General features: G+C 40.5%; 1 protein-coding gene across 4 annotated transcripts; it reads right to left on the minus strand.

Moving 5' to 3' along the window:
• Positions 1-5,301: 5,301 nt before the first annotated feature.
• SMIM30 (small integral membrane protein 30) lies at positions 5,302-7,244 on the minus strand. 4 transcript variants are annotated; one of them, XM_045576085.1, is made up of 3 exons: positions 7,101-7,244; positions 6,600-6,691; positions 5,302-6,138 (listed from the first exon to the last, which is right to left on the minus strand). In XM_045576085.1, the coding sequence occupies exon 3, from the start codon at positions 6,109-6,111 to the stop codon at positions 5,932-5,934; it is 180 nt and encodes a 59-aa protein (XP_045432041.1). In that variant the 5' UTR covers positions 6,112-6,138; positions 6,600-6,691; positions 7,101-7,244; the 3' UTR covers positions 5,302-5,931. The 4 variants fall into 4 exon arrangements, with proteins under 4 accessions (XP_045432041.1, XP_036280667.1, XP_045432037.1 ...); XM_036424774.2 differs by having other exon boundaries at positions 5,302-6,156; positions 6,600-6,694; positions 7,101-7,216; XM_045576081.1 differs by having other exon boundaries at positions 6,600-6,694; positions 7,101-7,214.
• Between the last annotated feature and the right edge of the window lie 15,728 nt (positions 7,245-22,972).

A 22,972-nucleotide genomic window follows, 5' to 3' on the forward strand; every position in this document is an offset into this window, starting at 1 on the left:
TTCCCACCATAGGAAATAAACATTAAACAAATTTTATATTATTTATAAATTTATAACTTCTAATGGAAAAAGATTTGTATGGACCAGATCTGCAATTTTCTTCAATAGGCAGAACAAATTTCCTTACATCTTTTAAAATGACCTGAGCAATTGCTGCGAAGCTTTTGTTATGTCACTTAGGAAAGACCGATGGTTGAACATGTTAGAAATTACTAAAACAGAATCAAGCAATTTTCTTTTCCCTCAGGAGATTCAGGTACAAATTAAAGACTTGGGGAAACTTTAGGGAAGCCCAATTTTCTTTTCTTCACAGGTGTCTTTGAGCTTCAGCAATCTGTAAGCCTATGGTGGGGGAGGGAAACTATGGTAAAGAAAACAGACTCACAGAAAATGTCAAAATTAAAATATAATGAACTATTTAATATGATATTTGTTTTTATAAATTTCTAAAGACGCCCTCTTTAAATCCAAAAGTAATGCTAGAATTAATATCAATAATATCCAATATCAATAATAATAGCACTCTACATGCCAAGCCTTTCACATTCATTATTGTATGCATTCCTCATCAATCTATGAGGTAGGTACGGTTATTATCCCCATTTAGCAGACAGAGAGACAGAAATTTAAAAGAAGTGGCTTGTCTAAGATCACATTTGAAGTGGTGGAGCCTGGTTATCAAGGTATGTTGGATTCCAGGGCTTTGGTCCTTAACCCCTAATGGGACACAGATACCCTTGCAATAACCTGGTTGTTGTTTAACAGGAAAGGAGTGAAAGGGGAGACTAAATAGTATAGGCATGCCATTTGTTCAGCTTTGCCAAAAAGCTGCATTTATCACTCCAAGTTTGTTCTCAGCTCATTGAAGGGGGAAAGAGACCGGACAAAGGGAGTTTGGAGGCATGTCCAGTAAGGTCTGAATGCCATGGGAAGATACTTGCCCATTAACCGCACCTGGAAACAGGTAATTGGCCAGGATGTGCTTAGCCATGGCATGCTCTCAAAATCTTATATAGTCCTATATAATAAAGAGGTAATATGCAAATTGAGCATCATGCCCTCACAATATGGCTACCTACAACCAGGCTGGCAGGAAGGTTAGTGAGGGATGACCAAATGACTGAACAGCAGGCTGCATGGGTTGACCAGGCTGGCAGGGGGCAGTTGGGGTCCACCAGGCCAGCAGGGGGGGTGGCAGTAAGAGGTGACCAGGCTGGCAGGAATGGGCAGTTAGGGGCAATCAGGTCAACAGGGGTAAGGGTGCACTTGGGGGCAACTAGGCTGAATTGGGGGGGAGTTGGGGGCAACCATGCTGCTAGGGAGGGGACAGTTAGGGGTGACCAGGCAGGCAGGCAGGCAAATGATGAGGAGCCAGTGGTCCATGATTGTGAGAGGGATATATGACTGCTGTTTTAGGCCCAATCCAGGAATCAGGCTGAGGTACTCTTGCCCGGTGCATGAATTTCATGCATTGGGCCTCTAGTCTAAATATATAAACTTCTAGACAAAGGAAGTTCCCTCTCTTTTGACTCCAAGGTGAAGGGCCCTCCTGTGACTGTGCTCCACTGTGCCCACATGGTACATGGCCATTTTGAGCTCCACACATGAACTTTAATATGGCCTGAATGCTAAGCCACCAGCTGCAACATGGAACGGGAAGTCTGAACATTGGCCTTCTTTCTGGCTCTGCTGAACTCCCAGCTGCCCCTCAGTTGGGACTGGCTTGGGGGAAATGAGAGATTGCAACCTGAGAAATGGAACTCATGCCAATAAAGCTTTCTTCCATATCCCATCTTCCCAGGGGGCTTCTGAAAATGCTTCTTTCAGTGGTGCCCCAAGAACTTGGCTCCCCCAAACAACAGGAGTTTTACTCTCTAGCGTCACCAGAGAGACTAATGGGAATCAATGGGAGAGAGATGGTTCCTATGCAGGTAATTCTCCCTTCATCATGTGCTGCAGGCTAAATAGCTGCAGGCTATGTAGGTTTTTGGATGGGCATTACCTTTCCTACAGCCAAAGCTGGAAATGGCATTTGACAAGGCTCTGCGGAGCTTAGAAAGCCAAAAAGGGCCAAGGTGCAGGTGATGGGTAGCTTCTGAGATTTCCTGGATGTGGCTGGTTCCTTTGTTAGTACATTTGGTATCACATTCGTTTGCTGCCACTTGCACTCTCTATTGAGATAAAATATGAATACAGCCCGTTTTTTAAAATTTCATCTGCACTCCTGAATTCTTGTTAGTCATACCCCCTCGTTGAGTTTATTGGGTAAATACAGAAATAAATAATATACTGGATGGGTGAAGAGGGGAGGGTAGATGGGAGAGACCACAGGACAAAGGTCTGTGAGTGAAATACTGTGAATTTATCATTTACCTGATGTTTCTTCTCTCCAAATATGTCACTCTTTAAACATGCACTCAGACTTGTGCTTCCAGGAAGATAGAATAGACATCTTTTTTTGGCCTATTTTTCCCACCAAATACAGCTAAAAATCCTGACATGATGTATAAAACAAATATAAAAAGATCCTTAAAGGTGAAAAAAAGGCAGAAGGTCTAGGACCTCCAGACCAGAAGAAAGACATGGTGATGAATTCTCTGGGTTTTCATTTTGCCTCATAAATCTCTGACTAGGTCCTGAAAAAGCTGGTGACCCAGAAATGTCAATGGGCTCAGACATGGCCATGGGAGTCCGGACATCCACTCCTACCACAATGCACAAAGAAAAGCCAAGTGGAGAACTTAGAACTGAACTATCCTCAAGTTCACTGATTCAACAGCAGAATCAGTGAACTTGAGGATAGTACACTAGAAATTACCTAATCAATCAATATTTTGATCAATCAATCAACCAATCAATTAATATTGAGCCCTAGAGAGGAGTGGAACTGTAACAAAAGATTTAACAATTGGGTCACTGGAGTCCCAGAAGAAAAGGAGAAATGAATGGTGCTGAAAAAAATTTTTTTGAAAAAATAATGGCTGAAAATTACCTAAATTTGGGAAAAGACATAAACCTGTAGGTTCAAGAACTAGAATGAACTCCAAACAGGATAAACACCAAAATAAGACACATCACAGTCAACCTTCTGAAAATTAAGGATGGTGAAAAAGTCTTAAAAGCAGACAGAGAAATGATGCACTGATTTTTAGCATTAGAAGAATAGGCTGTTTACCAACACTTCTTATTGATTTCAAGTATTAGTCTTCTGCCTTTTGAACTGGATCCACTTGAGTTAACATATACAAAGCATTTATTAGACATCTACAAGTTATGTTGTTGGGGGACATTTGTGTATCCCATTTTTCCTAACATTGCTCCAGCAGCAGGCGTTATCCTTCAGAGCAAAGCAAGGAATTCCAGGATTGGAAAAAACTCAAAGGAGGGAATACAAGAGCAGAAATTTGCAACTGGGGATTTTGGGGTTGGCTTCAGCTCTGTGAACTCCTTAAAATTAATTTAAAAATGCCAGCATATATGTGACTTTTTTCCCCCTCAGAAAATGAGCATACGTTTTGTCAGATTCTCAAAGGAGCTGGTGGCCCCATAAAGGTTAAGAGCCACTGTGTTTCTGTTCTTCTCAGCAAAACCCTATAACCCACCATAGATGAGAAAAGAGACTAAAAATAGAGAAGGCATTCCCCATCATAGCCATCAAAATTCCCGAATGCCTCCTCAGGACAATTCTCTACTTTTAAGGGTAAAATAGGAAAACAGCAGTTTTCTAATTCTTTCGGGGCACTTTTGGACATACATGCCATTAAAGCACGTTTACCTATAGTCCTATTTTGAACATGTAAATAACAGTATGAAGAGATGACTAAATGACTAATGCAGTGAATTAAAATGTACTTCCGGTTTGATTCCTCCCAATGCCAACTGAAAAGTTCAGATATACAAGCCACAGCAGCCTCTCTGCCTACATTCGAACCCATGGACTGGTTTATGAGACAGATTTTATGTGCCTTTTTTTTTTCTATTAAAAAAAAAAGGCACATAAAATCAAATTTTATAATTACATAAAAGGATATGTACCTGCCAATTTTTTTGAACAAAGCATATTAGTGCTTTCTCTGTTGAAAAAACAAAAAACAGCTACGACAAAAACAGAAACATTCGGTTTTTGTGTCTTTGTAGTGTATCTGTCCCTCACTCCCGGTACCGGCCACCAAACCCCTCATTAGCCAGGTCAGCTAACACCTGCAGAAATGCCCTGTAAACAGAATCTTAAGGTTGCTGCTGGTTTTCTGACCAAAATTAGGGCTTCCACTATCACCTGGAGAGCTGGGGATTAGATAATGCATTATTTTAGGAAAAACTTGACTACCTGCTTCCAGTAAGAAGGAAAGCAGTTTGATTTACTCAGATTATTCTATACTGGTGCAGCTAGAGTCAAAGGCATCACTGCGTGCGCTTGTTAAACAGAATTCCAGGCTTCAGCCTACAATGACTCTGACACAACTGTGAGAGAGACCTGGGAATGCAGTTTCGTCAAGTGCATTGGGCAATTTGTGGACTCAAACAGGTTGGATCCATCTTCTTAAAATGTAAATGTGCACACAAGTTATCTTGGGCTCTGAAACAAGTAGATTCTGATCCAACTGGTCTGGAGGAGGCCTGAGGTTCTGTATTTCTAACAAGTCCCCAGGTAATAATGATGGTTTGGGAAAGTAACAAGATCATTGAGCTGGTGTATAAATCAGTATAAGCCAGTATAGTTTCCTTCTGTATCTGTGGATTCTCTACCAACCTCTCCTAGCTTGATTATGCGCATTTCTAGTTTTTCACTGATTGTATCTCTATAAACAAAAATAGACATCATGCCCAGACAGCATGGCTCAGTGGTTGAGCACCAACCCATGAACCCGGATTGTTCAATTCAGGTTGCGGGCTCGATTCCTGGTGTGGGTATGCAGGAGGCAGCCAATTAATGATTCTCTCATCACTGATGTTTCTCTCTCCCTCTCCCTTCCTCTCTGAAATCAACAAAAGTATATTTAAAAGAAACACACTGTACGTTAACTTATAATGGGTTTATATTTAATACTAGTAGCCCTGCACAGGAATCTGTGCACCGGTAGCTCCCTGCCACCCTCCAGCTCTCCACTGCTGCCCCACCCTCCTATAGCTCCCTCCTGAGCCCCTCATAGCTTGCTGCCCCGCTCACTCCTGTAGCTCTTCCAGTGATCTGGTCCTTAACAGTGGGTCGTTATGTAGTGACCATTTGCATATTACATCTTTATGATATAGGGTACTATTTCTCACCAAGACTTTGTTAGCCATTTAATATAAAGGCTTTTATTTTTTTACATTAAATCTCTTCCCTATTTTAATGTCAATACAAAGTATTTTTTTTTTACATTAAATCTTTTCTCCATTTCAATGTTAGATACACTAATACAGTTTTTAACTACTTTCCCCCCAAAGAAATAAAAATTTCAAGTTTGACCGACTATAATATCAAATACCTAAGTACAATATTAACTTGGAGATAACAAAACAAAAATATAAAAGAACAGAGAGAAAAGACTCCTCAGTAATGCAGGAGGCAGTAATTACAACAGAATAGGGGCTACTTCCTAGGATTCTGGGCAGGAGTTTCCTTCTTCCAATTTCATGTGCTTTGAGAATTTCTGAGATTACTAAATATTACTTATGCAAATTTCAGCCATCTTACTTCTTTGACCATCTTTCTAACTAGCAACTAGAGGCTGCATGTTTCATAGCATTATTTGTTGTGAAAAAAGATTTTTTTTCCCCATTTAACATCTATAATACTAATTTATCCCCATTTATAGGGAAACCTAAGAATGTAAAATTACCCTATGTACTGTCTGTTTCTTGGGAACTTTCGGACACCAAAGCTCAGTTTTTAACCTGAGCAGCTCCAATGTTTTCAGGGCAAGGCTTGACTCCGGCGGCCCTTCGAAGTCACACCTCTCCATTTCTCTTCCGCGCATACACCCCCAGACACGCACAGATGCCTGTGATGCAGACCACCACACCTAAGAACAGGGCGATTGCATCTCCTGCTTCTACTGCTTCCACAGCAGGCAGCTCCAACAGCAGTGAGAGGAGGGCGAGGAACAGCTGTGCTGGGGCTGAGGCCATGGTGGTGGGATCTTGAGATGGCTGGCTCTTGGGTGCGGAAGGTTTCCAGAAATTAAACATGAAAACGAAAAGAAACCATTAAAATCTCTACCCTTTTAAATGACAGTATGAACATATGACAAACATAGCATTTTAAGTTTAAATTTCAGACACACATTCTCATTCTTCCATTAAAAAACAACAACCAAAAAACAAAAAACAAAGGGAAGTGAAAGGTCCTTAAAGATGATCTCTTGAGGCTCATCTCCCTTCTGATAACCAACTCCAGCGCTTCTCCATACTAAGCATGCTAACGCAGTGTGAATCAACCAATTAAGAACACAATTAAGAGCAAACTGAACATGCACAAAACACTCCCTTGGAAATGTAAAATATCCTAAGTAGTAAAAATTACATTTTCAAATGGGTTCTCCCATCCAGGAAACGCAGACAAATCTGGTACAAGTCACACAACATAAAACCCTGCTGTTGTGGGGAGTAAGACTTACCAGAGAAACGATGTAGGTGTGGCTCTCTGACTTGAAGTGCTCCCTTCCTGGAGTTCGGAATGCGGAGGCTAAGGGGCTCCACGTGACAGCGCCTACTATCAGAAGATGGGGAAAATTTTAAAATTATTATTACTTATTATTATTATTATTAATGGTTACTTTAAGGGGGCAGCTACAGTCATTGCAGAGCAGGGCGGCTGTACGGAAGGGGGAGGAATGCGTAGAGAGAATGAACAAACCAGAGAGAACAGTTCGTGCAAGCGCGGGTAGAATGTAAAATTAAGGTTAGTTAGTTGGACTTAAGGTTGGTTAGTTCGCCCATTCAGAAAAAACTAAAAATAAATCGAAGCGACAGACAAACGCGTTCCAGGAACGAACATTACTTTTTTTTTTTTTAAGAAGCCCTGCCTTGGCCCGGCAGGGTGTAACTGTGCCCCGTTTTACAAACACGGTGGGGAAATGCAAGTATCCTTTGGAGAGAATGCAGAATGCTCACGTTACCTTCCAGGAAGCAGCCATGAACAGGAAGGCGCGGCGGGCGGCGCGGCCGAACTACATTTCCCACAATCCCCGCGGCCGCGACTCCCAGGATGCACCAGCCGCCCGCCCCTGGCTACGGAGAGGGGGCGGGGGAAGGGGCGGCCACGCTCCGCTGGGAGGGAGGGAGCGAGTTTCCGGGGTTCACCCCACACACACGCCCCAGTGCTTACCGGTAACGTGACCTGGTGTGTTTGTACGGAAGCTGCTTAAAAGTAGGAACGGGCCGAAACCGGTTTGGCTCAGTGGATAGAGTGCGGCCTGCGGACTGAAAGGTCCCAGGTTCGATTCCGGTCAAGGGCATGCACATTGATTGCAGGCACATCCCCAGTAGAGAGTGTGCAGGAGGCAGCTGGAAGATGCTTCTCTCTCATCGATGGTTCTAGCTCTCTATCCCTCTCTCTTCCTCTCTGTAAAAAAAAAAAATCAATAAAATATATTTAAAAATAAATAAATAAAAGTAGGGACGGAACAGGACGGCAGTGGTTGTTTCCGCCTGCAGCTGCCCACTGCAGTGAAGGCAACAGCCGGAGGAAGTCCCCGTGCAGAGTCATCTGTTTCCTCTACTTTTAAACTGACGGCTTCCACTGGGTTGAAATCCTAAGAATGAACTATTTATATATGTAAGTGATAACTCTTTCTGCGTGGTGGCCTCACGGTACCTCTCAGTCACCCAGTCTTCCTAACTAATTTACTGACGCCCCATACATGTGACACCCTAAAAGTGTAAGTTACCCAAGCTGTGGGTTAGGAGGCAGTCACCTGCCCTGTCTGAAAGCTAGGTGCTCAGCACAGCAGCACCCTCAGTTAAAGTCCATAGACACTAGGAGCCCATCATCTTGTACCATATTCCTACCTCCACACACTTCAGAAAGGGCTGGCTCATAAGGGTGGGCCAATAATAATAAATTATTATTAATAAATTAATAATAAATAATTACTTATTATTTATAAATAATAAGTGTGCCAACAAGATTTTATGAGAGAAAGAAGTGCCAAACCACGGTCTCTTGCACATTGAAAGTCTGAGGTTAGCTACACGATAAAATGTTGCTACCAAACTCAAGGGGTTTGCTGTTTGGGGTGCTCTAGACCAGCGTTTTTCAACCGCTGTTCCGCGGCACACTGTGCCGCGAGATGTTGCCTGGTGTGCCGTAGGTGCAGACAAGACAAGAATTTTATAATTTTTCACTATTTTGTTTACTTAATATTTCATAATAAAGTAATTATAAAATACTTTGTGTTTATTTGATTCCTATTCAAGAGAATTACTTTATATATAGTCAATATAGGCACAGAGTTAAATTTTTTAACATTTTCTAATGGTGGTGTGCCTCGTGATTTTTTTCATGAAACAAGTGTGCCTTTGCCCAAAAAAGGTTGAAAAACACTGCTCTAGACAAGAACCAGACATGGTTAATGCAAAGGTTTGTTAGTTTTTTATTTTTTGTTTGTTTGTTTTTTAAATTGCAACAGGTAACGGAGAAGGGATTCACACCCAGATCTCTGTCTCCCAGAAAAAAGGCTTAGCCATTGCTTATATACGCTATGTGATCAATTACATGCTGATTTCTTCTGTGCAGTTGGTTACATTGATGGGCTGAGTTCCTGTCAAGCTTAGCCTGCTTACAGTTGCATCTAAGAATAGCATTTAGTAAGAACTGCCCAGACCTTGAGACTTCTGTCCCTTCATTGTCTGCATTGCTTCTCAAAACTTGATTATTTTAACAAGTTCTGTCTTTACCTCATTTGCTTTATCTACTTTTAGATTTGTACATTTTTAATCAAGTGTATTTGAAATAGGAGCTATTTTCTATGGCTTCCAAAAGATTCTCTTATATTCTAGCTTGATCATTTTGGGGATTTATTTCCCCCCTATGTTTATTTCAGTCAGCAGAGACTACTTTAAAATTAGTGTCATTACAGGGTTGTTTCTAGATGTGTTAATATTGAAGATAATGATCTGGTTTTAAGTTCATAAAGTCTGTAGCTGGTAAAATGCCCCTCCCCCAAACATTATTAAGAGATCAATTCATAACCTGGCCCCATCTGAAAAAAGAGCGACAGAAGATTGCACAGAGATTATTTTAAAAGTAGAGGCCCGGTTCACGAAATTTGTGCATGGCAGGGGAGGGGGGGTGGCCACGTCAAGGGGGAAGGGTGTTCCTCAGCCCAGCCAGCACCCTTTCCAATCTGGGACCCCTTGAGGGATGTCTGACTGCCCATTATGTTTAATATCCATAAATTCCAACAAAAATGGCTGCTGCCACAAAGTGAGCACGAGGCTCCAGGCTATAAAGTTTCAATTAAAGAAGATAAATAAATTCCAGATACCAGGGCCTCCACTTGGGTTGTCGGAGGTGTGGCTGGCCTGCAAGCCACCAAGGCCCCTCACTGAGGCAACCCCATGCCCCAAGGGAACCCCCATCCTGATCTGGGACAAACTTCAGGGCAAATCATCTGGCCCCCACCCATGCACCAGGCCTCTATCCTATCTAATAAAAGAATAATATGCAGATTGACCATCACTCCAGCACACAAGATAGCTTCCCCTATGTGGTCAAAGATCCTGCCCCCATGAGGACACAAGATGGCCACCACAGATGGCCACCACAAGATGGCCAGAAGGGGAGGGCAGTTAGGAGGGACCAGGCCTGCAAGGGAGGGCAGTTGGGGGCGATCAACCCTTCAGGGGAGGGCAGTTAGGGGTAACCAGGCCGGCAGTTAACTTCCTGAAATGGACAGTTAGACATTCCTCTCACAATCCAGGACTGCTCGCTCCCAACTGCTCGCCTGCCTGCCTTCCTGATTGCCCCTAATCACTTCTGCCTGCCAACCTGATCACCCCCTAACCACTCCCATGCCAGCCTGATTGATGTCTAACTGCTCCCCTGCCAGCCTGTTTACTCCCAACTTCCCTCCTCTGTTGGCCGAAGTAGTTTTGGTGGAAAATTGTGGAGAGTGGCTACAGCTTTTGGATCGGATTAAGCCTCAGACTGACAAGAGGGCACATACAATTCCCAGTTTGGAGGGCAAAGCCCTCCCAGCACAATTATAGCCAAAGGCTATGGTTGTATGTAAGCTTGAACTTATAGTCTGACATTATAGTCCTAGGTAGTTGAGAGATGTGGGCTGTGAGAGGTACAGCAAGTGCTGCCAAAACAGTGCTTGATAGAGTTTAGAGAATTGCAACAACAGGAAAGAAATAGATTTGAAACTCGCAAGGACATTGCAAATATCTTGACCACTCTCTTGTTTTGCTTTGTGTGATCTGACTATAAAATAAAGATTCGGCTTACAGGCGGGGTCACTGTGTCTTCACCCAGGTGCAGTGATTCACCTGGCCCCAACTATATTCTCTTGTCCATTTTCTTTAATTCTTCCCTGCCCCTCCTGAGGTTCACCACTGGCCATGCTGGATGTGGTTCAGAAAGTCATCTAGATGTTGCCTTAATTGGATTTTACTATTTAGCTATTTTATACCAAATGGTGGTTATGCTTAAGTTTAAAACATATTCTTGCTGAAACCGGTTTGGCTCAGTGAATAGAGTGTCAGCCTGTGGACTAAAAGGTTCCAGGTTCGATTCTGGTCAAGAGCATGTACCTTGGTTGTGGGCACATCCCCAGTAGGGGGTGTGCAAGAGGCAGCTGATTGATGATTCTCTCTCATTGATGTTTCTAACTCTCTATCCCTCTCTCTTCCTCTCTGTAAAAAACCAATAAAATATATATTTAAAAAAATAAAACATATTCTCCATTCAGCTAGTGTCACATCACTGATTAATCATATTGGGTCTGGAGGTTTGAAAATAATTTTGAAAGTGTCTAGGTATGGGTGAATAGCTTCAAGAAAAAATTTAGCTGGAATGAACTCTAGGACCACTACAACAAAAACCAACAAACAAAGAAACGAACACTCTTAATTTCTTTTTAATTATATTTCTAACTAGAGGCCCAGTGCATGATATTCATGCACTGGGGGAAGGGAAGAGGGCGGGTGATCCTCAGCTCGGCCTCCACCCTCTTGCAGTCCAGGAGCCCTTGGGGGATGTCCGAAGAATTGTCCCTGTCAATTTCAGTTGATTCATACCTTCACTAATTGTCATCATTGCAAAGTTTTCAGTCCCCACATGCATTGCTGGATATAATATATCTTGCCCTGTCGCTGTCCCCTCTCTTTCTAGCCTTTGTTACCTTAAGGACTCTAGTTTTTTATTTATATGTTTAAGTACCAACTTTATCTGCTTAAAAATATAAGCTTTTAACACTGCTCTTTGTTTCCTATCCTTCATATGAAAAGTGGAGTTGGGTCTCGGTAGCAGAGAGAAATTCAGAAGGGGAATATCAGAGTTATGACTGCAGTGGGAGAAGAGGGAACCTATCTCCTGGGCCCACAGGGCTGGCAGCTTCTCCGGTGGCTACGGCCTAAGACCTTGGGGTGGGTGGCTTCTCTGTCTCCTGGGCTGCAGCCAGCCCCAGACGCCTGGACCACAGGTGGGTGGCTTCTCCATCTCCCCTGGGATGCAGTGTGGGTGGCTTCTTCAGCCACAGCCAGCCTCGGGCACTGGTGCCCAGATTCTCTGTCTCCCACAGGAAGTGGGTTGGGCAGATGTGGGGCAGGCAGCTTCCCCGGTTGGCTGCGGCCTGGGATCACAAGGCAGCTGGCTTCTTCATCTCCCGGCCATAGCCAGCCTCAGGCACTGGCGCCCGGCTTCTCTGTCTCCCCCAACTTCTTCATCTCCCACAGGTCCAGAGTGGCTGGGGCAGGGATGCAAGTATCTGGTCTTCAGTTGCCACCATCTTTGTCAAATTAATTTGCATGTTACCTCCTGATTGGCTGTGGGTGTTGCTGCATGATGGTCAATTTGCATATTCTCTCTTTATTAGATAGGATTATAACAGCTAATTTGTAACCACTTCTTTCCCCATAAATTGCAGCAAAGGAAAAGACAGTGTTAGAAGTGTTGCTAAAAGAATTATAGGAATTAAGACTATGGACTCAGAGGAATAGATTGATAGATTTTTATGAGAGAATTAATTGTAGAGCTTTTATTTTTTAATTACTTTTTTATTACTCCCAAGAGATGGTACTTGAGATAGTGTTTAATATGATATGAAGACTTTTTCCTTACCTCCTTGACTTTAGTCTTTCCACTGTCTGAAGAGGATAAACATTTTTTTCATAACCCTTACTTAGAATTCACTTGCTTTATTCCATAGTTGAAAGAACTCCAATTTGACAGCTTCAAAACAGCAATGTTTGTTTCTTTTCGACTTAGAAGTCAAAAGTCATATAGTTTTCTATAGTTTATGATGTATACTGTAGCTGACAATGTCACACTAGGGATTATTAGTATTAAGTGATGTACTGTCAAGGATGAATTTCAGGAATACAATGAATATAATGGTCTCCTCCACTTTTTGTTTTTAAATATATATCTATTTCAGAGAGGAAGTGAGAGAAAAAGATAGAAACATCAGTGATGAGAGAAAATTATTGACCAGCTGCCTCCTGAATGCCCCCTACCGGGGATCGAGCCTACAACTTGGGCATGTGTCTTGACCAGTAATTGAATCATGACCTCCTGGTTCATAGGTCAACACTTAACCACTGAGCAATACAGGCTTGGCTCCTCCACTCTTTTTTTTTTTTTTTTTTTTTTTTTTTTTACCTGAATTTGCTTTCTATTGTGCCTGCAAACATCTTAATGAACAATGATTTCCTAGATATAACTCAGTTTTAGATATTTTGTTTAAATCACTGACCTCCCGACAATAATTGCTATGCTGCACATGTGTAATCCCTTTTCTAAAAATGACAGTTATTTCCTTAGCAGTGCTAGACAGATGAGCAGCTTCTTTTGTGCTATGCATCTGCCACCTACAAGTTCTGCTTGAGAACATCTCTGGTAGCAACATGATCTACTGTTCTTCTGAAGCAATGCCACATTTCATCCCTTCCCCCGCCATCTGAATGCTTCTGCAGGTTGCTATTGAGTTCTTATTTTTTTTACCTTACCTCCTTGGCTTCAATCTGTCCACTGTCTGAAGAGGATAAACATTATTTTTAATAAAGCAAATGGTGTAATGAGTCTAAAGTTTTTGAGTCTAGAATTTAATGTTACAATTTAAGATGACCTAAACTACACCCTTCTTTACTTAAATAGAGATCACTGGTAAACAATAATAATCAGAAACAGAACATTACTTCAGTTAGTTACAAGTCAGTTACCAGTAAACGTTTTCAGAGAAGTGGCTCCTGCTTGTTTTATAACCATTAGAAGTGGATCATTGCTAGGCCTCGAAGGAAGGCACTTCTGGGATTCATCAGAGGAGGCAAGATAGGCAGACATCAGGATTTTTGCAGTGACTGGTGTGTGTCAGAGAATTCACAAAACCCAGACAAGTGAGCCAAGTCCAGTGAGTGGAGACATTTTCCTGGAGCTCCACAATTGGAAAAGACCAGCCTAGAGTTAGCATTTCCCTTCAAGAATAGGACATGCACCACTAAGATGATTATATCACAGCTAAGTAATCATTAGATTACTAGGATGGGATAAGTCACAGTTTCTAGAGCTATTTAACTCTTGTAGAAAAAAAACACCTGCTGAGATAAAACACTGGTGCAAGCGTTTCATAGAGGTGTGTGGGCAAGATACAAAATGTCATCTTTGACATGGCTCCAGGCACCATTTAGAGCCCATTGCAGATATGGCCAGACTTCTACCAATGAACCTCAGTAATCTGGGAGTCAATCACATTCACAAGCATGTGGTCCAGGGTTGGAGAGGAACCTCACCTACAGGCACTAAGAGATTCAAATACTCTTGTATTGCTAAGATTCCAGGAACAAGTTAAGAATGCCTGGATGGAACAAATTTATAGTTGCAACATTTTGTCATATATGGTACTTTATCTATGGTAATGGACTGATAAAGAACATTGTCTGTAGAGATGTCATCACTTGGCCAAAATTCAGCTCTTTTACTAACTTTGTTAATTTATGAAAATTATCTAAGTTCATGAAGCTTGAATTTTCTCATCTGTAGGGAGAAAATCACCAAACTGTAAGATTCCCAATGCAGATTAAATGAAGAGGCAGGTAAAATGCATACTATGGTCAGTATATAGGACTCTCAGAGACATGAAACTAGCTGATCAGGAAATACTTAGGTGCTGCACAAGGAAATCTCAAGTCAGGATAATCTTGCCTCATGGGAAGGTGAACAAATATTTATTATGGAAAACATTTCTTAACAAACATGATTTCAAAATGTATAGGGTAAGACCGATTGATCGATTTATATTAAACAAACACTTAAATAGTGATTAATATGTTCCAGGAACTATCCTACACATTAATGTAAGTCCCTTTACTCCTCAAAATAATCCAGTGAAACAGATACTATTATCATCTTCTGTTATATATGAGGAACATGAGGCATAATTAAGTAATTTACTCAAAGTTATATAACAAATGAGTGGTAGAGTCAGGATATGAACCCAGGAAATCTGACAGAGTCTATATTCTTAATCATTGTCCATATACTTTTATATGAATTGTTCCCACAGGATCAAATACCATTATTTTTTTATTTTTAAAATAAGGTGCTTGGGAAACTTAACAATGGTGAGCATTTGTTGGTGTTTATATACTTTTCTCTAGGCCCTCTTTTGGTGGATGAGTGATTGCCTGTATTCACTAATTTGTCAACTGATGTTAACCTATACTTGATAAATATATTAAATATGTACAAAACGTGTTCTTTCAAAAAGAATTAAAGTATGTTTGACCCTGGCTTAGAAGAACAGCTATTACATGTCAAATAACTGACTGATGGGCATAGATGTCACATGGCAAAGGACATAGATTATGATGTGTTGGCAAATTTCAACTGTCACTGAGTCCATATAATACACAAAATTTAAAAAGGAAGTCAGAAGGGCCTTTTGAAAATCTTTGCTTAGAGGTCAGAAACTTAAACTAGTCACCACAAAAAAAAAAGAGAGGTATTAACAATTTAGTATTTGCAGTTTATAAGGAAATATCAGTTCCTCTGTATATCAGGTGCTCATTATAATTAAAGCTGCTAACAGAGAGCATGACATTTATGAAATTAAAAACATACCAGCTAGAAATTTCAAATAGAGAAGGAATCATTCCCTAACTTGTCTTAGCTTGATTTTTATCTGGCCATTTTCTGATTAAAATCACTCATTTTTCAGACCTTGAATTTCTGCTTTAGCCATGTCAACTTGTCCACTTGATAATGCTTTTTATCTAGAGCCAATTTAGACATGATAGAATATAGAGAGCTATAGTTTTTGTAGATAATCAGTACCTAAGAAGGGGTGACTTTTAAATTGATCTTTGAAACTTTGAATAGCTGAGTCTTTTGTACAGACATTTATGGAGAATTTTCAGTTGATATATTGTAAGTGATTAGTACCTTAAGTTTTTAAATCTATTTCTTATGATAAATCATATAGATATTCTAAGTAGAGAACTTTCTGGTATAACATCATTTTCTGTGTCATGAAATGATTTATTTACCTATAAAATGGTAAGCTGGGGAACAGCAATCAAGTTTCTTTATTCCTGCCAGTAATATTTTGATTATTTATAACCCATTCCCTTAGTCCATTATATAGATACTCTAAAAAAGGTGTTGTTTGAATTAAAAATATTTATAAATAATTTAAAATATGATAAAAAAAAACTTACATTCTGGAAGAATAATTTTACCCAAGGAGGTTGCCAGATTTTTCTATTCAAAGGGAAGTTGTTGATTTTAAAAGTGGAATAGGTGATATTTGAAAAATGATTGCAACTGGTTCAATTGAGAAACAGTCCCTTATAATGCTCTTCATAGTTACATCTGATTATGATTTGGATTCATTTCAATGCATTTTGAACTCTCATTTCTCAGGAGAGTCAAAAGAAGTAGCTGACCTCAATCTGACAGTCAAAGTGAAGCACTGCCTTTGTGAGCTTGACTACCAACATCAGGATGTAATAAAGTGAATGTGGCGTGCTATATAAGAGCAGGGACATAATCCTTTCATTTTCTTTGCTTTAGCAGGGTCTTAGTAAGATACCTTACCTACCTATGGTCTACTGACAAACTGGAGAGTCAGTAGAGAGCCCAGGGATGAGTGACAGAGTTGATTTAAGTGATCCTAATGGCGATCCAGGAAGAATGTTCTCAGAATGTGTTCTGTGGTTTACTTGCATCCCAGTTACATGGGGAATTTATTTAAAAATGCAAAATTTTAAAACAAGTTGTCCAGGTAGTTCTTAGGTTCATCAGATCTTGGAACTTTTGTCATTGGGAAAAGTTTTGGGGGCCGATTATTGGGAAGGGGGAACATAGGGGCAACTGAATAACAATGTTAACTTAATGAATAATATGCATTTAATAAGACCCAAGTAGAATGATCCGTCTCGCTCTCATGGATCCCCTTTCAGCCATTGCTGAAGTAGAAAATACAAAGGTTTGTTGCTATTAGTTCGTGTATCAAATAACATATTTTCTTGTTATTTCTTACAAACTCACCTTTCTCTCTCTAAAACTTAACTTTTTAAAAAAGTTTAAAACTATTTTGATGGTTTACTTATTTAGAACTGTAGAAACTTCTCATTACTGAGAGGAAAAAAGAAAGCCTTTCCTATCAGTGAAAAGGATTCTGAGTAACAAAATGAACAAATTCCGATATGAATTTTACATGATTGCTTCTTAGAACAACCTTCTGTTAAAGAAGAGGACAAAACATTAAATGCATCTCACTGAAGGTGATCTTTTTTTTTATAACTTCATTTTTATTATTGACACTATAATAGAAAATGCCAATTTCTCCCCTTTGCCCATCCCCACCCAGCCCTCACTCTGCCCCCTCTGGCCATCAACATACTATTGTCTGTGTTCAAGGTTCTATGCATACATGGTCTTAGTCCAACCACTTCACCTTCTTTCAACCAGTATCCCCATTCCCCCTCCCCTTTGAAAGCTGTCATTCGTTCCATGCCTCTGGCTTTGTTTGTCAGTGTATTTTGTTTATAGGTTCCACCTACTAGTATAAGTGAGATCACATGGTGTTTGTCTCCCTCCGACAGGCTTATTTCACCTAGCACAATAATCTGCAGGTCCAAGGATTGAATTTATAAGGCCTTTGACATATCTTTCTTAAACATTTCTTCTCTGAGTAGGTATTTGGAAGGTAGCTGGGTAACCTGGAGTGCTGGTGTTCTAAATTGCTGGCTAAAGACCCATCCATATGCTTTGGAACTGAGACCAGCAATTAGCGAGACAGTTAACATTGTCTGAAAATTGGATAGCTCTAACAAGTGTTGTTGCCACATAGCTATGGCTGGATAAAGGGTCTTACCTCTTTCAGTTTTTAACTCGCTGGTTTCTCATATTATTGCTAATATTATACTATAGTTGTAATATCATTTCACAAATATTTATTGAATAAAGTAACAACTAAGACTCTAAAGTTTCAGTCAACATAAAGTTCATTTTGAATTAATTTGTGTGACACAGCCATGAAAACAGTGAGTGTAATCTTGGGCTGCAGGAATAGATGTTTAGAATCTAGAATATGAAGGGAAAGTTCTGCTCTGCTCTTTCCAGTGTGAGACATGCCTAGCAATATAGTGTTCTCTTATGGGTTCCCTGCTTTCAGAGAAACACGAACAAACTGAAGATTAACCAGGATTGTAGTAAAACTAGAATTATTAGTTTAAGAACATAGTTGAAAGATTATAAGATGTAAATGAGAAGACTCCATCAAATTAATTACTACTTTTGATGGTTTATTTTGTAGGAGAAGCTCTAAAACAGTGATTGTTTTCTAATGCCTCGACCCTTTAATACAGTTCCTCATGTTATGGTGACCCCCAACCATAGAATTATTTTCGTTACTACTTCATAACTGTAATTTTGCTACTGTTATGAATCATAATGTAAATATCTGTGTTTTCTGATAGTCTTAGGTGACCTTGCTAGCGGTTCTCAACCTGTGAGTCACGACCCACAGGTTGAGAACTGCTGCTGTAGAGGCTAAGACCATGATGTTAGCCTTTGAGTTTGACATGCTTGTTTTAGGGTTTCCCAAATGGATTAGGTTTCTTTTCTATGTGCTCTCTAACTTCCTTGGCATGTTTCTGTTTGAAATGCATTTTGTTGAAATAGTATTTTTTTGCCTTCTTACCATACTGATCCATTTGAAGGAAGAAATATAATTTTTTTAAGTTTTATATCTTCTGCACCATACTTGCTCATAGTAAATGCTCAATAAATGTTTAATGAATGATATATATAGTGGAAAGAATTTATGCTTTGGAGTCAGACAAATATGTTCAGATATAATGCTTACCATTTTGACATATGCTGGCACATAATTTCTTTCACACTGTTTATATATACATGGTGATAGTATCTAAGTAGCAATGCTTAAAATAATATTGTTATTGTTGTCTTGAAACTATATAATAAACTAGAGGCCTGGTGCACGAAATTCATGCACTGGGGAGTGGGGGTCCCTCAGCCAAGCCTGCCTCCTCTCACAGACTGAGAGCCCTCAGGAGATGTCCTACTGATGGGGAATGGGCCTAAGCTCCAGTTTAGCCTTCCTCTGTGGGAGGTGACTGGGCTGATCAGGGGAAGGCACCAGCCCCATCACCCCGCTGCTGCTGCCACTGTCACAGCTGCCAAGGTGTTCTCATTAACATGGTCTCCAGTCCCTTTAACATGAAAAAATGACAACTTTCTTTAGGCACTTTCAAGATGTGTCTTTCATAGGATATGACATTTCTTTCTTTCTTTTTTATCCTCACCTGAGGATATGTTTCCATCGATTTTTAGAGAGCTTAGAAGAAAGAGGGAAAGACAGAGAGAAACATCAATGTGAGAGGGACACTTCGATTGGTTGCCTCCTGCATGAGGCCTGACCTGACCCCTGGCCAAGGAGGAGTACATGCTCTTGATCAGAATCAAACCCTGAGATCGGCAGGCTGAGCCAAACTGGCTAGGTCAGGATATAAAATTTCTTAGCCCCTCCAGCAGCAGACCTTAGTTTTTCCTCCAGGAATATGGTGGAAAAACCCTAGCTCACCTTTTTGCATTCTTATTACTCAAGTTATCAAGAATACTGTGAGAGGCAGTTTACAGAGAGCTTAGCCAATGAGCCTTCAGAAAAGGTGTTTCTGCCCTAACCGATTTGGCTCAGTGGATAGAGCATTGGCCTGCAGACTGAAGGGTCCCAGGTTTGATTCTGGTCAAGGGCACATACCTTGGTTGTGGGCACATCACCAGTAGGAGGTGTGCAGGAGGCAGTTGATAGATGTTTCTCTCTCATCAATGTTTCTAACTCTCTATTCCTCTCCCTTCCTCTCTGTGAAAACTCAATAAAATATATTAAAAAAAATAAAAATAAAAGGAAAGGTGTTTCCTCTGCAGCTCATGCATAGAGGACTCCCTGCATTGTGTTTGCAGGGTTTCTATCCACTGGGCTGGGAGCATGGTCCAAACCACACTGCTGGAGGGCTGCCGAGAGCATGCCCCCAGCCCAGCTGTCCCACTTTCTGTCAACTGAGCTTCTGTCTGCTGGGCCAGGGGTGTGTCCCAAGCCCAGCTGTGGCAGCTCAGAGCTCCTGGCCTAGCAGCCCAGTGTTCTATCTGCAGCCCTTCCTTCCTCTGAGGCCTGGGAGTGGGACACCATCTTTGTAGTGGAGTGATGGTTAATTTGTATATTACTCTTTTATTAAATAGGATTGTATATTAAAGTTAGAGTTAGTAGGCAGACATATTTTTTCCTGAATAATTATCTTAACTCTAAATAATATTTACTCTAGTGTTTGTGTTTTTCTAAAGCTAATCTTTTGTTGAATTTCTTCTGAAGTACCCATGACTTCCTGAATTCTTGCATTGTCTGTAACACTCAGTGGATGCTTAGTCTTGTAGTTTTACCAAAATCTTCATGTTTGCTTTGTGCAAATAGATTGTAAGCTTTATAAGGACAATAATCACATCTTACATAACTTTTTCTTTTATTTTTACCTTCCCCATCCATTACTCTTGCCCCTTCTTCCTTAAAGAGATCTCTGTGTAAACTAACAGATCAATAAATCAGTGTTGATTGATGGTGAAATGTAGAGGCCCAACCAAAGACAGAGGCAACTGAAATTTCATTTGAAGGAGCATCTCAGCCAACTCTGAATGCAGAGATTCATTGGATATGAAGAGAAGAGGAACGTAAAAACAATATGAGACGGTTTCTTCTCTGCTGGAGCTGACAATCTATGTGGCAAATAAAGCAAGCCCATGCTGAACTGTTAAGGAGCAGTAATTTTCAGAATGTGTTTAAGCCCATATAGTGTTTAATCTATTGGAAGAAGAATTAGAAATTCAATCAGATGAGGCTGAAGTCATGAAATGGTTAAGACAGTCAAAGGAGAAAGAGTCAGACCTCATAAAATGCTTACAATGTGCCCAAAGCATTGTGATGAGCAATGACCTGTGCTGTGCGTGTGTGTGTATGCAACAGGAAATTTTAATTAATTAATTAATTGATTGATTTATTCAATATCATTATCTAATAATTGTGGTAAAGAAACACATAACATGAAATTTGCTATTATAACCATTTTAAGTATACAGTTCAGTAATGTTAAATATATTAATATTGCTATGAATATATTTACAACAGATTTCCAGGACATTTTTCATTTTGCAAAACTGAAACTGTAGACACTAAAGAACACCTTCCCATTTCTTCCCTCTCCTTGAATATGTATTTAAAAATCTAATTCCTACAACAAACCTGTGAGGCAGTGTTAGGAATTTCATTTCACTAGGAATTAAATGAAGTTTAGAGGCTTAAAAAAATCCACCCTCAAGGTCTTGGACCAGAAAGGGAATGAATTAGGAGGAACCCATAATGTCATGTAAGAGAACAGAGGAGCTATATTTTGCTTTTTTTGTAGGAGTTTTTTTTTTGTGGGACAGTCATGGATATGGTAGCTCTTACCTCTAAAATATGCCATAAAGCATCTGACTATACTCTAATTTCGATAATCTCCTTACTTGGCCTAAGGTCTCTGTTGTCTGTAATGGTGCTCTTGTATTGAGAACATCAGAAAGATGGTAATGGATTCCTATATCTTCTTTTCAGCATGCAATACTCCTAAGCCACAAGGTATTGAAGATTATTTTTTAGGGAGGGTGTTGGATCAAGTTTGAAATCTTATTAGAATTGTTCATGAGGTGGAAGAAAAATTTGAATTTGTTTTAATAGAAAGCTGGTCTATTGGGTTGACGGTGGAAGGGCAAGAAAATACATAGGTGTTATATATATTTTTGCCAGATTTTCAGGATGATAGGAAAAATGGGAGTGAAAATATAAGAGCCAAATATGGTCCTAAATCTAGAAGAGCTTGCTATTAGTTGAAATTTGATAAATAGACTAGAGGCCTGGTGCATAAAATTCGTGCATTGGGGGGTGTCCCTCAGCCCAGCATGCACCCTCTCCAATCTGTGACCCCCTTAAGGGGGGATGTCCAACTGCTGGTTTAGGCCTGATCCCTGTGACATCCCTCTCACAATCCGGGACTGCTGGCTTCTAACCACTTGCCTGCCTGATTGCCCCTAACCACTCTGCCTGCCAGCCTGATGGCCCCCTAACTGCTCTCCTGCCAGTTTGATTGATGCCTAACTGCTCCCCTGTCAGCATGATCATCCCCAACTGCCCTCCAATGCCAGCCCACTCACCTCCAACTGCCCTTCCCTGCTGGCCCGATCACCCCCAACTGCTGTCCCCTGCAGGGCTGAGAGGACTGGGGGACTGAGGCTGGGTGAAGGCAGGGCTGAGGGGACTGGGTGCTGCCATCTTGTGGCTGTGGGAACCACTATCTTGTGAGGTTGTGATGGTCAATTAGCATATCCCCTCTTTATCAGATAGGATTTTTCAGCTGAAATATATTCTGATAATAAATTAGGCCACATATAGAGTTTCACAAAGTAGTTGTTTAAGAAAGGTACTATGGTGGCAGATGTACTTGAAAGGATGAATCAAGAGTGGAAACCATTAGTTGTTACAAAATAATGTGCTTTATTTGTCAAGAACTATGTCAAGAGCTTTTTATGTATATTGTCTAATTCTCAAACTATCTTCTTATGATAGGCATTATTGTACTATTTTGATAAACTCTGTTGCAACAAGTTAAATAGTTTCCCCTAGATTCTTGGGGTGGGTATTAAACTATCATCTCTCAACACCAAACCCACTCTTTCATATTTTGCTTTATGATACTGGGAATGGATTTTTGCAGTCGTATTTCTGCTTTGTCTGATGGTTAAATTAGTACAGTAAGGGATTTCTACAGGGAGATTGCAAGCCAGGAAGAGGAGGTTGATGGAACACACTCCTTTGCTGAAGTTCTGTTTTTCTTACTGCTTTTTTTTTCTTCTTTCTTCTCTCTCCCTTGGTTTTCTTTTTCTAAGAACATCACCCCAGCAGTACTTCTTTAACCATGAAGCAGAGTTTGTTCCAGAAGCAAGAATTGAATCCAGTTTGCAATTTCACCCCAGCACTCATAGAGCCAGCTCTTAGAGACCCCCCTACCAGCCAGCTGGCTCCCCATCTTCAAAGTTTTTGGACCCACCCCCACAGGATATTTCCTCCCTCAAAACTCAGGGACCCAGCACCATCTGAATATTACCCTTCCTCAGAAATTTTAGCACCATGGAGTCTGTCCTCCAGGCTTTTAACTGTTAATAATTCCAATTTCTTTGCAGTAAGTACCTCTGTGGTACTATAGAATTCTCTTTTTGTCT

This window comes from Pipistrellus kuhlii, unplaced genomic scaffold (genome assembly GCF_014108245.1).
Source record: "Pipistrellus kuhlii isolate mPipKuh1 unplaced genomic scaffold, mPipKuh1.p scaffold_m20_p_10, whole genome shotgun sequence".
NCBI classification, from domain to species: domain Eukaryota; kingdom Metazoa; phylum Chordata; class Mammalia; order Chiroptera; family Vespertilionidae; genus Pipistrellus; species Pipistrellus kuhlii.

What these genes read in the sequence shown, in the direction of transcription:
- SMIM30 (XM_045576085.1), bottom strand. Translation starts at nt 6,111, where the DNA reads ATGGCCTCAGCCCCAGCACAGCTGTTCCTCGCCCTCCTCTCACTGCTG.